A 20631-nucleotide genomic window follows, 5' to 3' on the forward strand; every position below is an offset into this window, starting at 1 on the left:
TCAAAACCTGGCTGTGCCGGTAGGCATGGGGTTGATGAGTTCCCCTCCCCTCTCGACTGGTATGGCTGTGTGATTTTTGTGTATTTTAATTATGTGTATTGTTGTTTATGTTCCCTTTCCCCTTTGAGTTGTTCGCCGCCCTGAGTCCCTCCTGGAGAAGGGCGGCATACAAATAAACCAAAACTGAAACTGAAACTTTTCTCTCCCTTTTCCATTCCTCCAGTTACCGTTATTTTCTTTTTCTCTTGTATGTTATATTCTGACAAGCTAATACAAATTGAATATGGGAGGCGGAGCTGATGTTACAACAATACGACGTGCGATCTTGGAGCTCCAGGATGGCCGTCGATATATCTGCTGCTGGACAGTCCTTTTGGACCTAAACCATCCCATAGAGACGGTGATAGAGAAGGGCACATCCTGCTAATCCTGGGGACATTGCAAAGTCCTTGGTAGATCCAGGAGAAGCCCTTTCTTCTGGCGACAAAAAAGGAGCCATTGAAGCTGCTAAAAGTTGGGACAGCTCCAGAAACAGAAGACTAGCAGGAGAGATAGTGTGCTGAATTGGTGAGCTATTTTTTTTTACTCTTAGATGAGAGAACACCCCAAAAATTTAAAGTAAAGTTAAAATTGTAGATAGAAGAGATCAAGTGGCGAGATTAAGCCTGAATCAAACTTAGTGTGTTATTTTTCTTTAATTCTTTTACTGCTGGAATTTCTACAAACATTTATTTTTTAAACTGGAGTGATTTTATTTTTCTCTTTTTTTAAGATTTTCATTCATTTTCTCTTTTCAACGCCCTATAATATTTTCTTGTTTAATTTTTTCTTTCTTTCCTGGAATATAAAAAATATAAAAAGGGAAGTGAAATAGATGAAAAGAAATAACACTGCCGCTTAGAGACTTGGAAATATTGTTTTTCTTCTCTACATTTGAGCATTTGATAATCTTGTGCAAAGTAAGAGATGGTGTTACACTTCAAGGACTCTGATTTTGTTTATTGAAAATGATAGCAGGAAGAGCAGATGTTTATACAGGTGTTTCTCTGGGTACTATCAGAGTGAAAAGCTTGGAGTGGGGAAAAAAGATTGCACTGAACTGGGAAAGAGAACAGTTAACTTTGTTTGGAAAAGAGCCTTGGATTTTACAGTGGCAGTGTGCACTATTGGAAGGAAAAGATCAATACAGACAATGTTGCAACAGAGAAAAGAAAAGGAAGTGACATTGCAGATGATAATACAAGAAATTTAAAAAATACAAGTAACAACAGAGAGCATTGAAAAAAGATTGGAGATTATTGGACAAAGAACAGAAAAAATAGATGAAAAAAATTAGAATACTCACCAAACAATGATGAAATATAAGGACAGATCTCAAAAAACTGAAGAAAGGGATGAACAAAGAGATAAGAAAATTGGAGATATTGACAGCAGAATGAGTGCTGTTGAAAAAGATAAGAATATTGGAATGGGTGATCGATAGACTAGAATTTTACCTCAGATTCCAGAAGATAGAAGAAGAAAAGGGAGAAAATTTGGCAGAAATAATGATAGAAATTATTGCAGAAGCATTGGTGATAACTAAAGGGAAGATGATGGAAGGAACAGATGAGGAGTTTCGAGCCTTCACAAGGTATGCAGTGAAATATAAGTTGCCAAGAGATGTCCATACAAGATTTACTAAAAAAGCAATTAGAATACAAATACCACAAATGGCAAGAAATAAAAGATTGCACTACTATTGGATGGATACAGGATGATGTAATTAAATGTTATAACAAAAATTAATTTGAATTTATTTAAAGTTAGAATATTTTGTATAAAAGGAAGTAATAATAGTTATAGTAAAACAAATGATTATTTATTTATTTATTTGTTTATTTATTTATTTATTTATTAGACACATTTATATGCTGCCCAAGCCTGAAGGACTCCGGGCGTCTTACAAAAATAAAGAGAAAAAACACATAACGAAACACATAACAAAAGAAACAGTTTAAAAACAACAACACCTCATACATTCATTCTAATTGGGGCTGGACCTCAACAGTGAGGTCAACAGCCAGGCCTGCTGGAACAGCCAAGTTTTTACAGCTTTCCTGGAGGCCATGAGAGTGGGTATGGTCTGGATCTCCGGGGTAGCTGATTCCAGAGAGTCGGAGCAGCCACAGAGAAGGCTCTCCTCCGAGGGCCCGCCAGCCGACACTGTCTAGCTGACAGCATCTGAAGGAGGCCCAATCTGTGGGATCTGGCCGCTGGGAGGTATGTGGCAGCAGGCGGTCTCAAAGGTATTCTGGCCCTAAATCATGTAGGGCTTTAAAGGTGATAACCAACACCTTGAATTGTGTCTGGAGACCAATTGGTAGCCAGTGCAGCTTGCGGAGGACAGGTTAATAATGATAATACTGTATACATATATATTAGATTGATAATATGAGATTTTATATAATTTGTAAGTGAGGACTATGGAGAAGATGCATAAAAGTTTGCTAACCAAAGATAATTTTTTTTATAAAACATGGGACTTATCTTATTAATGGTTAGACAAAGAATTTTATAAAGATGTATTAATACTGGATGGATTTAGGATGATGTAATGAAATGTTATAATATAAATTTACCTAAAAGTAGAATATCTCACATAAAATGAAATAATGACAATTATAGTCAAATAAATGTATAATAATTGTATACATATATATCAGATTGATAATACAAGATTCTATATAAAGTGTAAGTGAAGACTATGGTGAGAATGTACAAAAAAGTTTTATAACCAATCTACACACTGTATGGAATTGGAAGATGTTTTTATGTTTTATGTTTGTCTGTACTTGTTTGTTTAAAAATAAAATTGCTTTTTAAAAAAAAACAAATTGAATATAAGAAAAAGAAAAGCACGTATGGGGACCTCCCTCCCTTCTTTTTTTATGACCAACACTGCAAGAACTACTCTGCAGCTTTCCCCATAAGGATTTTGGGTGGGATTAATATTCACAACAGCTTCTTACATAATGGGGAGGGAGAGGGAAGGATCTGATCATGCTGAATTAGCTTTAAACATGAACAGAATCACTTACCTGATGAATCTGGCAATTGGTGAGCATCAACATCTACAAATGAAGATGGACTGAATTAGTGAAATACAAATTATAAAAATAGGTAAATTCAGAGCATTTTTAAAAAAAACAGGTAAATACATGGGTTATAGAGTTAAACAGCAACTGTGTCTATATTTACAATGTATATTAGATTTCTTATCTTACAGTTCCTATGCATTTCTATACATTTCTTTTTGGAAGAGCGAGAACTACTATTAAACCACTCCTTCCACTAAAACATTCCAAAAGGATATCAAAATCACTGATATAAAAGGCCATCCAGAGGTCAAGGAGGGTTAGGACAGAAGTCAATTTCTCGCTCCCATTAGAAGACATCTATTAGTCCTCTAGACTAGTGGTGGGATTAAAAATGTTTCACTACCAGTACTGTGGGCATGACTTGATGGGTGTGACATGGCTTGGTGAGTGTGGCTTAGTGGGCATGGCAGGGGAAGGATACTGCAAAATCCCCATTCCCACCCCACTCCTGGGGGAAGGATACTGCAAAATCTCCACTCCCACTCCACTCCAGGGGAAGGATACTGCAAAATCTCCATATCCACCCCATGCTAGGGGAAGGATACTGCAAAATTCCCCTTCCCTCTCCACCCCGTTAACCTGCTTTCCGGCTCAGTTCTCCTGTGCAAGGCAACAAAAAAAGACCCAGCCAAGCAGCTGGGACTCAGGAGGCAGTGAATAGACTGGGGGCGGGGACAGCCAGAGGTGGTATTTTCTGGTTCTCCAAACTACTCAAAACTTCCGCTACCTGTTCACCAGAACTGGTCAGAACCGGCTAAATGCCACCTCTGCTCTAGGCCATCTCAGTGCTAGATCCCAACCTAAAACATGATGGGAAAGGATCTAGGTAATCATTTCCTCCAGGGCTCTTCAAAGTTCCACCACTGGTTTGGCAGCATTTTTCATCCTGTTGATCTCTGCAGAAAGTCCCCACCTTTCATCATCTTCATATCTGCTTTTCAATCCTGGTTTGTTTTTAATATGTGAAAGTTGAAGGTAGAACACCTTGCATGCCCAAAGGTGGGCACTTTGAGGTGTTGGGTGGTGTATCATAACATTACACAATTTATTTTCCAAGTATCTTAAATGTGAGCAGTTTTGCATATCATTTTTATCAAAGCAAAACCCCTAACTAGGATACCAGTTGTTTTGTGTCTTTCCAATTGTCTGTAAGTTTCTTCTTTTTAGAAGCCAAGTGAACTCTTCACTGTATTTCAGCTGAATGTAAATTGGGTTTCAATGATGCCATGTCAGCCATTCAATCTTGGTAGTCTTTTCTTCTCTAGCCTAAGTAATTTAATGAAATTATAGACCCCCTAGATCTTTGGGCAACTCTTTGAGGATGGGTGGGTTGTTTAAGAATGCTGATGTTTCTATGTTAAGCTGCTTCCATCAGTAAGCCTCGCCCAGGAAGCCATCCGAGAAAAAGTCAGGCAAACTAAAGCAGATCTTCAGGATGCATCAAGTCATAAATGGGATTTCTCCTTGTGATTAAGAATGGTTCTGGGATACTTCTTAGCTCCCAGTTTTTGGATCTTCAGTATAGAAATGTACTCAGGGGTTTCTAGATATTTGGCGACTATCCTTTCCCAAGTCATCTTTCATTTCATTGGATTCAATCTGGGTCAGTCACCAGAACCAGAAGTTTTGTTTTACAAGCTGCAGCCCATCTTCAGGGAACTTTACTCCAGCAGACTGCATGTTCTGGCCATTCTGTGTTATTTATATGGTGTCTATTGTATGTAGCTATTTAGATATTGATTGGGGTGCTGATGGCTGGCTATTAAGTGGTTGGCTGTTTGCTTGTGCTGCCAAGGTCTTGCCTCCTAAGTATTTGATAAGCTGGTGCTAAATCTGCATTCATATTGACTGATGAGGGGCTCTTTTACCAATCAATCACCTCCCTGGCTGTTTTTGACCCTGCTCATGCAACAATCTTAGTAGCTACAAATGCTATCATTCTTTTCTGGCTCCACCAAGCATTACATACCCTGCTCTCTTCCTTAACAGCAACAAAGCATCACCACCTGTAATATATTATAATACTGTATCAGATCAGGAAACATGAATGGTCTAAATCATGGTCGTCTCATGACCTGGTAACTTTCAGGTTCAACTATCGCCTCTACACAGAGGCTTCACCCATTTGACTAATCTGCCTCCAGCAAATTAATGGGTGCAAGTGATGGTGAATTCATCCCTGATGCACAGAATGTTCTTGGCATCTTTTAAAGATTTTCTGATGCATCACCTCCTCATGAAGCCATTCATAGATCCCATTGATCTGGACACTGACTAGTACTGATTATGTTACCTAGTTTGGGTAATAAAATATTTGCAAGGTTAGGATAGGATAGGATATTACAGAATAGAATGAGTTGGAAGAGACCTTGGAGGTCTTCTAGTCCAGCCCCCTGCTTAGGCAGGAAACCCTATACCACTTCAGGCAAATGGTTATCCAATCTCGTCTTAAAAACTTCCAGTGCTGGAACATCTAAAACTTCTGGAGGCAAGTTGTTCCACTGCTTGATTGTTCTAACTGTCAGGAAATTTCTCCCTAGTTCTAAGTTGCTTCTCTCCTTAATTAGTTTCCACCCATTGCTTCTTGTTTTACTCTCAGGAGCTTTGGAGAATAGTTTCACTCCATATTCTTTGTGGCAACCCTTGAGATATTGGAACACTGCTATTGTGTCTCTCTTAGTCCTTCTTTTCATTAAACTAGACATACCCAGTTCCTGCAACTGTTCCTCATATGTTTTAGCCTCCAGTCCCCTAATCATCTTTGTTACTCTTCTCTGCATTTTTCTAGAGTCTCAATATATTTTTTACATCATGGTGACCAAAACTGAACGCAGTATTCCAAGTGTGGCCTTATCAAGGCATTATATTGTGGTATTAACACTTCATGGGATCTTGATTCTATCCCTCTGTTTATGCAGCCTAGAACTGTGTTGGCATTTTTGTCAGCTGCTGCACGCTGCTGGCTCATATTTAAATGGTTGTCCACTAGGACTCCAAGATCCATCTCACAGTTACTACTATTGAGCAAGGTATCCCATATACTGTACCTGTGCATTTGTTTTTCTTGCCTAAATGTGAAACCTTACTTTTTTCACTAATTTCATTCTATTAGATAGTGCCCAATGTTTAGGTTTGTCAAGTTCCTTCTGTATCTTTAGCCTATCTTCTGGAGTGTTAGCTATTCCTGCCAGCTTGATGTCATCTGCAAATTTGATGAGTTCCCCATCTATCCCCTTGTTCAAGTCACTGATGTTGAAGAATACTGAGTCTAAAACAGAGCCTTGGGGTACTCCACTGCATACCTCCCTCCATGTAGATGCAACTCCATTGAGGACTACACGTTGAGTGTGTTTGGTCAGCCAGGTATGATCCTTCTGGTGGTGATGCTGTCTAACCCCCATTTTTCTACTTTATCTAGTAGTAGGCTATGGTCTACTTTATCAAATGCCTTACTAAGTCCAAGTAAATTATATCAACCATATTCCTCTGGTCCACTAATTTTATCACTTTATCAAAGAATGCAATAAGATTAGTTTGGCATGATCTGTTTTTGACAAACTCATGTTGGCTTTTGGTTATTACTTTGTTTGCTTCTAGGTGTTCACTGATTCATTGCTTGATTATCTTTTCCAGAAACTTCCCTGGTATTGAGGTCAGGCTGATAGGTCTGTAGTTTCCTGGATCTATTTTTTTCCGTTTTTTGAAGATGGGAACTACATCAGCTCTTTTCCAGTCGTCTGGCAGTTCCCCGGTGCTCTAGGATCTTTGAAAGATATAGTTCAGTAGTTCTGAGATCTTGTCTGCCAATTCCTTCAGAACCCTGGGTTGTAATCCATCTGGTCCTGGTTATTTGAACTCATCAAGGGTAGACATGTACTCACCATTTTATTCTCTATTTTAACGTGTTTCTAATCTGTTTTTAGTGGTGCTGTTTTTGATAGGTTGGACTGTTTTTTTTCCCCTTTGTGTAAAGACAGATGCAAAAAACGAGTTAAGTAGTTCTGCTTTCTCCCTGATGCTTGTCACCTTCTTGCCACTTTCTCCCAGCAATGAATCAATTCTTTTCTTGACTTTTTTGTTGCTTTTAACATGTTGGAAGAAGCTTTTTTTTGGTTTTTGTTTAAGAAAACAATCTGGGAGAACACCAAGGATCCCACATGTCAGAGTTTAACTACAAATATTCTATTCTTTATTGGATGCTTTCCATCCAGTCTTGCAACTTTCCTTCTTAGGGAGGATGGTTGAGAAGGTGGTGGCATTGCAACCTCAGACTATACTGGAGCAAATGGATTATTCTACCCTTTTCACTTTGAAGCCCACATACATAAGCATTGGTCATAATCATGAATGACATCTGGTGGAATAGGAATGGACATAATGCATCCATCCTTGCTTTTCCTGACCTCTTAGTTGTTTTTGTTACCATGGTATCACTTTGGGCTAATTTAGGGAGTTGGAGGTGAGTGTTCTGTGCTGGTTTGCCTCCTTCCTCTAAGGCTGGTCCCAATTAGTGTTGATGGGGAGTGAAAATTCTAGCTCACAGCCCTCTTTTGAGGGTTGTTGCAGGACTCAGTGCTTTCTCCCATACTTTTTAACATCTACATGATCTATATTGATGTACATGAAACCACTGGATGACATCATCTATTGCTTGAGATATCATTAGTATGTGCGTGATACCTCAGTTATATATCTCCCTCCCAGGGGAAGTGACAGATGTTATGGATATTCTCTCACAGTACCTGGAGACTGTGGAGGCCTGAACGGGGAACAACTTAAAATGAACCTTGATAAGACAAAGTGGCTGTGGTTGAGCCCCTCTGCATTCAGGAGTTTAGCATCTTTGGTCTTCAATAGGGTTGTACTTCCCCAGACAAAAGTCATGCATAATCTGGGGGTCCTCCTATATTCACAGCTCCTGCTCAAAGAATAGCAGCTTCAACTAGGTGAACCTTTGCTGAACTGCATACTGTGCACCAGTTATGCCCTTTCTTGGATAGGGAGGATCGCCATTTGGTCACTCATGCCCTGGTCATCTGCCATTTGAACAATGTGGCTCTACACGGGGTGACTCTTGGATGGGTAGCTGCTTCACTGGTACAAAGTATGGCCTCACAGGCAATCTTGGCTGCTCAAAGAATAGCACGTGCAACACCTTTGCTGCATGAGTTTCATAGGATGCCAGTCTACTTCTGGGTCCAATTCAAAGTATTGGTTATACCTTTAAAGCCCTACATGGCATGGGGCCAAGCTACTTTCAGAACCATCTTAATCCCATTAATTCAGGACATCCCATCCTCTCAGGCAGGTAAGGTATGCTGTGGACCCCATCAGTTCTCTGCCATTGTTCCTTCCATGAGGAACATTCTTTTCCCAATGTGAGGCAGGCTCCCCTCCCCTGGTCCATCGGAAAAGTATAAAAACACGACTCTGAGGCCTTCCTTGGGGTACACAGAAGAGCATGCCACTATAGAGAGAGTTAGCACCCTGAAAGTCTTTTAATTGATTTTTAATAATTCTTGCCTTTTTAAATTGTAAATGTTATCTATCAGATTTTTATGTTTTTATATTTTTTTACTTGTATATTATATCAAGTCTATTTTTTAGGGAGAGGCACAGTTTTAATAATTTGATAAATAAATAAAACCTTTAAGAATCTCCTTTAAATTTAGATCAATGAACTGTTTTGTTGAAGTTGGCTTTTCTTTTCTTTTTCAGTGATAGGAAAGTGTCAAATTGAGTGACAGAGCAGATACTTCCCTTAGGTTTGATTTCAGGTCCAAGATTAGAAGGAAAAGCTAGAAGTTCTTCTCTAAAATTCCAGGGAGCCACTGTCAAGCCTAGTCAATATCAATGAATTAGTGGAACACAATTCGGTGGAGACAGTTTCCCAGATCACAATTGGTGTTTATTTCTAGTTGATCTTACATGGGAGAATTTTTCTGTAATATGTTCAAGTTTCTTACCTTTCTGTAAAGTTTCCTCAAGTTTTCTAGCAACATCATTTATGTTGCTTTTTTGAAGGACACGAATGCACACCTTTGGAGCGTCTTCTCCATAATAGTGAATCAGGAGATCTACAACTTCTTGCTGATTAGCTTTCTCCAAAGAAGCTGTAACAATGTTTGGCTTTTCATTGTAGTCAATACCCTTTAGCCACCATTTAAAATCCTTAAATTGCTTCTCAAGGAGGTCACACAATGTTTTGTAAAGCTCTTCTCTCACAGTGTTGTTCATGTCAGTTATAATAGATTATATCTGACCTAAAATTAAAATTAGAGAAATTAATATTTATAGAAAATGTCAAGTGTGAGTACGGCAAAGTTTTGGGGAAGTTTGTCTCAAAACTGCTGCCTATGCATTCAGGGGAATGGCTTCCCCAAAGCCTAGCGAGAATGCCAGCTGATTAAGAGAGAGGCCCAGCCCACAAGAGCTTCCTTCTTTTGCAGAACATAAGGTGACCAGATTTTCAGATTGGAAAAGAGGGACACCCTTGACCGCGGGGGGGGGGGGGGGGGGGCTTGATTAAAAAAAAATTTTTTTGTCAAAAGGTCACCCCAGGACACTGAAACCAGCAGAAATACGAATCTGTTGCCAAACAAAATTTTGATCACGTGACCATGAGGATGCTGCAACGGTCGCTAAGTGTGAAAAATGGTCGCAACGGTCGCTAAGTGTGAAAAATGGTCATCAGTCACTTTTTTCAATGACATTGTAACTTTGGTCACTAAATGTTTTCCCCCTCCTCGAGACTCCTCACTTCTTCCTTCATTCCTCTTGCTTATCTACCTTCACCTTATCTGTCTTCTGCTCTTTCCCTCTCTTCCTTCCTTCCTCCCTCCTTCCATCCTCTTCTTTCCTCACTCACTCCCTTCCTCCTTTTTTCTCTTCCTTCCTCCTTCCATTCTTTATACGATATAAAATTCAATGAGGGTGAAACACACCAAATCTGGCAAAGCTGCCTTGCACCAACCTGGCCTGCCCATAGAATAGCAGCCACTTTGAGACACATAAACCTGGTCTGAACATATTGCATCACAAAGATTTGCAAAGATCACATTTGCAAAAAGGAACATTTCTTGTAGTAAATACATTTTATAAACAATTTAAAAGTAAAAATCCCCCCAAAATAATAAAAAGGTATTCTATAAATAAAAGAAATCCTTAAAAACCATTGTTAAGTATTACACCAGCAATAATTTATACTGTCACCATTTCAAACTATCATCAGAAATACGAATCTGTTGCCAAACATCCACATTTTGATCGCGTAACCATGAGGATGCCACAATGGTCGCTAAGTGTGAAAATGGTCGCTAAGTGTGAAAAATGGTCATCAGTCACTTTTTTCAATGCCATTGTAACTTTGCTCACTAACCAGCCATGTTCCTGACTTAACAACCACCATGATTCACTTAACGTGGCAATAAAAGGTCGCAAAATGAGGCAAAAATCATTTAACAAACGTCTCCCTTAGCAACAGAAATTGGGGGATCAATCCTGGTCGTAAGTCGAGGATTACCGGTAGCCAATTGCAAAAGGCAACTTTACTTGGAACAGGTGAGATTGTGCCCGGATCCCTTTCATGCCACCATCCCATCCTGTCCATGGGGAGAACTCCACAGGCGGACAAAAGCCCCCAATCCCCTCTCAACCTCCAGCTGACTCTGCCATCCGCCATAACCACACATGCCCCTCAAAGGCAAAACTCAGGGGGCTGAATTCTACAGGGGGAGGAGTAAAGGGGGGATTTGAGGGGCAGCCCAAAGCACCATCTGTCTAAATTTGCATCAGGCAGGCAGTAACATTTTCATAGACCATGATCAGAAGAGCAGCTGATCCTATGGAGAGACTCCTCCTGCATTCAGTCCCAGGCCTACAAGTGGAAGTACCCCTTCCTTCCTTCCTTCCTCCTTTCACCTTCCTTCCTTCCTTCCTTCCTTCCTTCCTTCCTTCCTTCCTTCCTTCCTTCCTTCCTTCCTTCCTTCCTTCTCTCCCTCCCTCCCTCTTTCTTCCTTCTAGCCTTCCTTCCTTTCCATTCTTTCTCCTTCCTTCCTTCCTCTTGCCTATCTGCCTTCTGTCTTTCTGCTCTTTAGATCTCTCTTCCTCCTTCCTTCCTCTTTCCATCCTTTCACCAAAAATCAGGATGTTTTATTAGCATCAGCATCATTCTGCTGAAAATGCCAAATTCTGTGGTACTTCTGGATGAGATTTAGAAAATTACAGAGACATGAGGAACCATTATATAATTTCACTTGGCAAAACTCTGATTAAAATAATAGCAACAAAATGTAAGGTTTTTTAATTTTAAAACTCTAGCAAAACATAGATTTATTTCCAGTTTAGTTAATTAATGTCATTATAAAAAGGAATGCAATTGATTAAATAAAAATGACTTTTTCTTTTATTAAGAATACTTATTCTACATTAAACTAGAAAATATTTCATAGGCCCTTCAACAAGTTTGTTACAAATTTTCAGGATTGCATGCATTCTTGAAACTGATACTATGTAATGTTAAAAAGCAGGCTCCCACTTTCAACAATCGAACAGAGAAGCGAGAGACGAAGCAGGAGCCAAGCCGGGCTAGAGTGTTGGGCTGAAGGAAGGAGGGATACACACACTCGCGTTCTCCCCCTTCCTCCCTCCCTCCCCCTCTCTCTCTCAAATGGCAAATCCTTGGAAGGAATGACCCGGTTTGGCTCCCGCTTTCAACAATCGAACAGAGAAGCGAGAGACGAAGCAGGAGCCAAGCCGGGCTAGAGTGTTGGGCTGAAGGAAGGAGGGATACACACACTCGCGTTCTCCCCCTTCCTCCCTCCCTCCCTCTCTCTCTTTCAAATGGCAAATCCTTGGAAGGAATGACCCGGTTTGGCTCCCGCTTTGAAGCAGGAGCCAAGCCGGGCTAGAGTGTTGGGCTGAAGGAAGGAGGGATACACACACTCGCGTTCTCCTCCTTCCTCCCCCCCTCCCTCTCTCTCTCTCAAATGGCAAATCCTTGGAAGGAATGACCCGGTTTGGCTCCCGCTTTGAAGCAGGAGCCAAGCCGGGCTAGAGTGTTGGGCTGAAGGAAGGAGGGATACACACACTCGCATTCTCCCCCTTCCTCCCTCCCTCCCTCTCTCTCTCTCAAATGGCAAATCCTTGCAAGGAATGACCCGGTTTGGCTCCCGCTTTCAACAATCGAACAGAGAAGTGAGAGACGAAGCAGGAGCCAAGCCGGGCTAGAGTGTTGGGCTGAAGGAAGGAGGGATACACACACTCGCGTTCTCCCCCTTCCTCCCTCCCTCCCTCTCTCTCTCTCAAATGGCAAATCCTTGGAAGGAATGACCCGGTTTGGCTCCCGCTTTGAAGCAGGAGCCAAGCCGGGCTAGAGTGTTGGGCTGAAGGAAGGAGGGATACACACACTCGCGTTCTCCCCCTTCCTCCCTCCCTCCCTCTCTCTCTTTCAAATGGCAAATCCTTGGAAGGAATGACCCGGTTTGGCTTCTGCTTTGAAGCAGGAGCCAAGCCGGGCTAGAGTGTTGGGCTGAAGGAAGGAGGGATACACACATTCGCGTTCTCCCCCTTCCTCCCTCCCTCTCTCTCTCTCTCTCAAATAGAACGGCTCGTGGTCACAGATCAAAAGAGGAGATCGCGACGGAGAAAGAACATCCATTATCCAGCATCTCGAAACCACCGCGTAAACAGAATTTGCTCCAACGTTTTTCCCATGGACAATGAGCTCTCCCTCAGACCTTTTACAATACAGCCACGCGCTGCCAGACTCCAAATAAGTTCTAACTAGGTTACCCAGCCCATGGAAGCCAGCAGCGTCTGGACAGGGGAACGAATGAGCCGCCCATTCGTTCCCCACTCATCAGCCCGCTCACACGCTACAGTAGCCAGCCCATGGAAGCCAGCAGTGTCTGGACAGGGGAACGAATGGGCGGCTCATTCGTTCCCCACTCATCTGCCCGCTCACACGCTACAATAGCCAGCCCTTGGAAGCCAGCAGCGTCTGGACAGGGGAACGAATGGGCGGCTCATTCGTTCCCCACTCATCTGCCCGCTCACACGCTACAATAGCCAGCCCATGGAAGCCAGCAGCGTCTGGACAGGGGAACGAATGGGCGGCTCATTCGTTCCCCACTCATCTGCCCGCTCACACGCTACAATAGCCAGCCCATGGAAGCCAGCAGCGTATGGACAGGGGAACGAATGGGCGGCTCATTTGTTCCCCACTCATCTGCCCGCTCACACGCTACAATAGCCAGCCCATGGAAGCCAGCAGCGTCTGGACAGGGGAACGAATGGGCGGCTCATTCGTTCCCCACTCATCTGCCCGCTCACACGCTACAATAGCCAGCCCATGGAAGCCAGCAGCGTCTGGACAGGGGAACGAATGGGCGGCTCATTCGTTCCCCACTCATCAGCCCGCTCACACGCTACAGTAGCCAGCCCATGGAAGCCAGCAGCGTCTGGACAGGGAAACGAATGGGCGGCTCATTCGTTCCCCACTCATCTGCCCGCTCACACGCTACAATAGCCAGCCCATGGAAGCCAGCAGCGTCTGGACAGGGGAACGAATGGGCGGCTCATTCGTTCACCACTCATCTGCCCACTCACACGCTACAATAGCCAGCCCATGGAAGCCAGCAGCGTCTGGACAGGGGAACGAATGGGCGGCTCATTCGTTCCCCACTCATCTGCCCGCTCACACGCTACAGTAGCCAGCCCATGGAAGCCAGCAGCGTCTGGACAGGGGAACGAATGGGCGGCTCATTCGTTCCCCACTCATCTGCCCGCTCACACGCTACAATAGCCAGCCCATGGAAGCCAGCAGCGTCTGGACAGGGGAACGAATGGGCGGCTCATTCGTTCCCCACTCATCTGCCCGCTCACACGCTACAATAGCCAGCCCATGGAAGCCAGCAGCGTCTGGACAGGGGAACGAATGGGCGGCTCATTCGTTCCCCACTCATCTGCCCGCTCACACGCTACAATAGCCAGCCCATGGAAGCCAGCAGCGTCTGGACAGGGGAACGAATGGGCGGCTCATTCGTTCCCCACTCATCAGCCCGCTCACACGCTACAGTAGCCAGCCCATGGAAGCCAGCAGCGTCTGGACAGGGGAACGAATGGGCGGCTCATTCGTTCCCCACTCATCAGCCCGCTCACACGCTACATTAGCCAGCCCATGGAAGCCAGCAGCGTCTGGACAGGGAAACGAATGGGCGGCTCATTCGTTCCCCACTCATCTGCCCGCTCACACGCTACAATAGCCAGCCCATGGAAGCCAGCAGCGTCTGGACAGGGGAACGAATGGGCGGCTCATTCGTTCCCCACTCATCTGCCCACTCACACGCTACAATAGCCAGCCCATGGAAGCCAGCAGCGTCTGGACAGGGGAACGAATGGGCGGCTCATTCGTTCCCCACTCATCTGCCCGCTCACACGCTACAGTAGCCAGCCCATGGAAGCCAGCAGCGTCTGGACAGGGGAACGAATGGGCGGCTCATTCGTTCCCCACTCATCTGCCCACTCACACGCTACAATAGCCAGCCCATGGAAGCCAGCAGCGTCTGGACAGGGGAACGAATGGGCGGCTCATTCGTTCCCCACTCATCTGCCTGCTCACACGCTACAGTAGCCAGCCCAGCGAGCTAGCAGCTGATGGGTGGGGGAGGGCGGCAGCGGCTCGCGCAGAGAACCGCTCAGTTCCGGAGCTTCTGCCGCCCGTGGCGGTGCAGCACACAGGGGCTGGCTGTAACGCGAGGAGATGAAATGAACTCCGCAAACGGGGAGAAGGAGGAGAGGAGGCCTGTCTCCTCCCCATAGCGCCTCCCGATTCCCACTGGTACCAATCTATAACATGATTACTCACCAGTGAGTAAGCGCAGCTGCAAGCAAAAGACGAAATGAAATGGAGGCTCGCGCAGGCGTGCTAAGCTAAGTGGACTCCAGCCAATCAGTGAGCTGGTTGGCCAGCTCACCGATTGGCTGGAGTCCAGGCCAATTAAATCAGTGAATGGCAGGCTGGGCTGGCTTAAATTTGTAGGTAGCATAGAACAGAACGCTGAGCCAGCCCAGCAGCTGATGGGCGGGAGCTGCAAGCGCCAAAAAAAGCGTGCCTTTTGAAAAAGCGGGCGGAACGCGGGAAAATGTATCAAAAAGCGGGGGTGCCCCGCCAAAAGCGGGACGTCTGGTCACCTTAGCAGAACACCATCACGGGATGGACCACTGAGCTTCCTTCCTAGTCGACTCTACTTTCTCTTCCTCTTCTGGAGTAAATAGTAGGTCTTTTCCCACAGATTTAGTAAGCCCGGGTCTATTTTTTATTTCAAGATTAATTTTTTATCCCAGTTTCTCATTGAAATTAGTCATTTTTTTCTCTTAAAAGACCAAAGAGGAAATACACTCTTAATTATAAATCAGGCCTTCAACTCAGAAAGCTATTCAACAATGTTGTCCTCATATTGTGAGTCTCTTTTCCAGAAGGCACCTCTCCTTGGTCTGCTAGAACATATAATTAAGCAACAAAAAAATTCCGGAAGCTAAAACAAATTAATCTATAAAACCAAATGCAAACAATGACTTTTTTTTAACAGGTTCTCATTCAGAAAGAGAGAGATTGCAGCCATACATTTTTAATAAAGAAATTGTTGTACTCTGACTGTCTATTTCCAAAAAGTAGTATTCTTGATTAGTTCTTGCAAAATGTAACATAGATGTTTAATTGAGAACTGAAATAGACTCTTGAGATTTGTTGCCTACCCAATTCAAGAGCACAGAAAGTGGCTAAGAAGGCTCCCACCCATTCACGAATTGCAATGGGAGGGGGAGCCTTGAAAACAGATATTCTCTGTGAGAAGATCCCACTGCAGAACAAGAGGCATCCACTCTCATAGCCTCTGGTCTATGACTGTTCCAGAAGGCCTTTGAGACTGCACTGTTGTGGGATTTCTGGTGGCATGAATGGAATTATTGCTATTCTACTATATGATTAACTTCACTTTTAGAATATATACTAAATTTTATTATATTGTGTTCTTTTATTGCTGAACAGGATCTTGTGGTATCTCCTATATACTGTACCATTTAACAATTTCAGTGGAGGGCGCCACTGCCACACATTCCTAAATATATGAACAAATATAGAGACAAAAAAATGCTGTTCTGGAGAAACCCTTTAGAAATATTTTGGGGTTTGGATTTTTTTTAAGTCTTGTTTTTAGTCAATGAGAAACCAGTTTACTATCCTCACTGCAACATCCCCCCCCCCTTTTAGATGCTTCCAAGGAGGTCAGGATAGGCAAACAATAGTCTCCCGACGATAGCAGATCCAAACTTCCAACATTCTTATTCCAACCCTTCTTGCAGAGACTCTAATGAGAGCCCGTGATGGACAACAACAAACTCCAGTCCACATCAGTTTCTCCCTTGGTAGCTCTACAACAATCAGGAGCAGCGCACAAGACAAACCTCTCTCCTTCCCTACAACTTTCTCTTGAGGCTAAATGATGTGGGGAGTGTCTTCAACTCCACCCCCCACCCCCAGCCACTTTCCCAACTTGGCAGCTCCAACATGCTGTACTTTGTTAAGCAGACTCAGATTCAACAGACAAGATCTGACATATCACATTTGGCCTGATCTATGTTACCCTTTCCATTCAGTTCACCCATTAGCCTTGGCCATAACCTAGCCACCGCCCTTCCTGATCTCTATTTGTCTGCTAAGGTTAGGAACTGAAGTACTTCAAAGGCTGTTCAAAAACAAGCAGAAGCCCCACAGATCAAACCAGGCTGGGGTTCCCACCCTCTGCATCTGGCTCATAGTGCTGTGCACGCCTGACAGGCAAGACCTTTTTCTTTCTTCCCCAGGGGGCACATTTCCTGCTATACTAATGCCCCAGCCTTCTTCATCTCTCCTATATAAAAATATCTCTTATGCTTATAGGCTGATGGTGGAAATAAGGATCCCTCTATTGCCAAACCCTTTCCAAGCTCAGACGAAGGGCCCCCTTCTTTCCCAGAGACGTTTCCTCCCTATACAAATTATGCTGAAAAGTCTTCCTCAAAGGCCTTATATTTTTGCAAAGCATTGACTGCCCAGTCTCCCCCCTCCCTCAAACACACACACGTGTTACACGAAATTCAAGCACTTAGGATGGCAACCTTACCTTTTTGTGGCAAAACATGGGAGTCTGAAAGTAAATTTGTCCTGAATTTGTAAACAGATGGGTAAAGCGTTGCCCTTCGCAAGCCCCCAATAAAAGCGCTTTCGTTTTCAAGTGTTCCTCCCTTCTTCCCTTGTACTTTATTTTGTGAGTCATGAAGTATCTGCTCCAAAAGAGGAAACAGTTCACAGCAGTTCTGCTTAACCAATACCAAACAAGAGGGCTGTAAAAGCCTTGAAAAAAATGCCTTTAAAGGTTGAAATGAAGATCAGCGCTGCTTCGCTTAATGTCTTCCACACTTTTCCTGACTTTTTTTTCTCAACCTCCTACAGATTTGCAATAACAGAAAATGGTTTCTGAGCATGTGCAGATTCTTTTTCTCCTCTTTACAAGAGAGGGAGGAGGCCAAGGGCTTGGAGGAGTGTAAAAGGCAGATAAAGCTCTTTTCCTGAGGGCATCCTTGCTGCTCTAAAAAAAGGTTCCCCTCCTTACCCCTCCCCTCACTTCTGTGGTAGAAATATTTGCCTAACTTCCATGCTTCTGTCAATTCCTTTCTTCTTTTTTTATTTTTTTTTATTTTTTTGTTACATAAACAACACATACCCACTACAGTAGGGGGGGGGGAAGTCAAAACAAAAACAAAACAGAGAAAAACCCCCAAAAAACACAACAAGTATATGTTATAATAAAAGTATATCAGCTGGTTACAAATTTTTGTGCATCTCTTCCATTAATTCATATTAATTCAAATATCTTAACTCAAATGTTTACCCAGGGACGTGCAGTCACTAGAGGCAAGGGAGGTGGAGCCTCCCCAGTCTCCTGAGAGAAAGGAGAGTTTTAAATATATTTTTTTAATGAATTAAAGCCAGGATAGTTGCTACCAGATTTCAAGTCACAGTGGCTTGGTGTCTGCTCTCAGTGTTAATTAGGAAAAAGCCAGAGAACTCGGGGCCTCTTTTGCTTAAGGAATTTTTCGCCTTTTAAAAGTTAGGGTGGAGTTAAAAAGCAAAAGATTTAATATGCAAAAGAGGCACTGATTCTCCCGCCTCCTGATCTGGGAGCAGCGAATCATGTCTTGCACTTGAGCGACTGCGCAAGTGCAAGGGTGATTCTGGAGAGGTTTTTCTTTCACCAGCCGCCATTTCTTCTGCAGCCAGCCCAGCACCGAGCGTGGAGGACAAGGAGGAGGAGGAGGAGAAGAGCGGTGAGCCTTGTGGCTGGTTGGGGAGGGACTCACCGCTCTTCTCCCAGCCAGCCAGCCACTCACCCCCACCCGACCTGCTCCCTGCTTGGCCAGCCGGCACAAATACTCACCGCTCTTCTTCTCACAGCCAGCCAGCCACCCACCCCCACCCGACCTGCTCCCAGCCGGCACAAAGACTCACCGCTCTTCTCCTCCCAGTCAGCCAGCCACCCGACCTGCTCCCAAGAATGTCAGCGGGGACAGAGGAGGCTGGGGGCGAGGTGGTAGAGCGCGGCAGCGGCAAGAAGCAACACCCCCGCCGCTGTGTCCAACAGGCATCTCGCGTTTATGTCCATCATAAATGAGAGACGCCTGTTGGACACAGCGGCAGGGACGTTGCTTCTCGCTGCTGCCGCGCTCTTGCCTCACCAACGGTATCCCTCACCGCACGTCACTGTGTTTACAATATTAACATCATCATACCTCCACTTTTAGTTGACTACAGTTGTTTAAACATCCTTTTTCCTTAACTATACCAAAAATTTAATCCATAACCACATGCTGGCATTTCATTTACTTGTTTATAAAATCCTCCATTAACATCAAATCCTCAAATCCTGTTTTAGCTAAACATCCATAATATTTAATACCAAAAATTTCATCCTCCATGTATATCTGGTGGCAAGTTACCTTGACCCATTCCAGTCCGGCTTCAGGCCTGGTTACAGCACAGAAACCACTTTGGTCGCATTGACCGATGATCTCTGGAGAGCCAGGGATGGAGGACATGCCTCCATCTTGGTTCTCCTTGACCTCTCGGCGGCTTTCGATACCATCGACCATGGTATCCTTCTGCGATGACTGCGGGAGGTGGGGGTGGGAGGCACTGTTTTGCAGTGGTTCTCCTCCTACCTCTTGGACAGGTCACAGTCGGTGTTGATTGGGGGGCAGAGATCGACCCCTAGGCCCCTAACCTATGGGGTGCCGCAGGGGTCGGTCTTGTCCTCCCTACTATTTAACATCTACATGAAACCGCTGGGCGAGATCATTCGGAGGCACGGGATAAGATACCACCAATACGCGGACGATACGCAGTTGTATTTGTCCGCCCCGTGCCAACTCAATGAAGCGGTGGACGTGATGAACCGGGGTCTTGAGGCCGTTAGGGACTGGATGAGGACTAACAAGCTTGTACTCAACCCGGAGAAGACCGAGTGGCTGTTGTGTTTCCCTCCCAATAATTTGGCTAGTGTTCCATCACTCAGGCTGGGGGGCCAAATATTATACCTCTCAGACAGGGTTTGCAACTGGGGAGTCCTCCTGGACCCACAGCTGACCTTCGATCACCATCTGTCGGCTGTGACCAGGGGGGCATTTGCCCAGGTTCGCCTGGTGCGCCAGTTGCGACCCTACCTGAACCGGGAGGCTCTCACAACAGTCACTCGTGCCCTTGTGACCTCTAGGCTGGAATACTGCAACGTGCTCTACATGGGGCTGCCCTTGAAGAGCATCCGGCGACTTCAGTTAGTCCAGAATGCGGCCGCGCGAGTGATTGTGGGTGCTCCTCGGTTCGCCCACATAACACCTATCCTCCGCGAGCTGCGCTGGCTACCTGTTGATCTCCGGGTGCGCTTCAAGGTGCTACTTACCACCCATAAAGCCCTTCATGGTAGTGGATCTGGGTACTTGAGAGACCGCCTCCTGCCAATTACCTCCTCACGACCGATTAGATCACACAGATTAGGCCTCCTCCGAGTTCCATCCGCCAGCCAGTGCCGACTGGCAACTACGGGAAGAGAGCCTTTTCAGTAGTAGCTCCGACCCTTTGGAACGACCTCCCCGTGGAGATTCGTACCCTCACCACCCTCCAGACGTTCCGCACAGCCCTTAAGATCTGGCTATCCCGCCAGGCCTGGGGTTAAAGATTAGGATCCATCCCCACCCGAATGATGAATAAATGTTGCTTCTATTTTTTAAATTATGTACTGTCTGTATATGTTATTACGTGTATCCCCTCCCTATAGGTTGTAAGCCGCCCTGAGTCCCCTCAGGGAAAAGGGCGGCCTATAAATAAAAGCAATCAATCAATCAATCAATATAATTTATTATCATTCTCCTTTCTTTATTTAATTATATCCTATATCAT

General features: G+C 44.5%; 1 protein-coding gene across 1 annotated transcript in view; it reads right to left on the reverse strand.

The window, feature by feature from the left end:
• LOC106548379 (NACHT, LRR and PYD domains-containing protein 3) overlaps nt 1-17651 on the reverse strand; it is a 71398-nt gene extending 53747 nt beyond the window's left edge. The window contains exons 1-3 of the mRNA XM_087715692.1: nt 17303-17651; nt 9107-9403; nt 3081-3113 (exon numbers count right to left, since the gene is read on the reverse strand). Of these exons, the coding sequence (XP_087571818.1) occupies nt 3081-3113; nt 9107-9377 (304 nt within the window). The 5' untranslated portion in view covers nt 9378-9403; nt 17303-17651. The remainder of the gene's footprint in view (nt 1-3080; nt 3114-9106; nt 9404-17302) is intronic.
• Nucleotides 17652-20631: the final 2980 nt, after the last annotated feature.

The sequence above is a fragment of the Thamnophis sirtalis genome, unplaced genomic scaffold, assembly GCF_051295495.1.
Source record: "Thamnophis sirtalis isolate CommonGarterSnake01/CBP01778 unplaced genomic scaffold, rThaSir2_p1.2 scaffold_1, whole genome shotgun sequence".
Classification (NCBI taxonomy): Eukaryota; Metazoa; Chordata; class Lepidosauria; order Squamata; family Natricidae; genus Thamnophis; species Thamnophis sirtalis.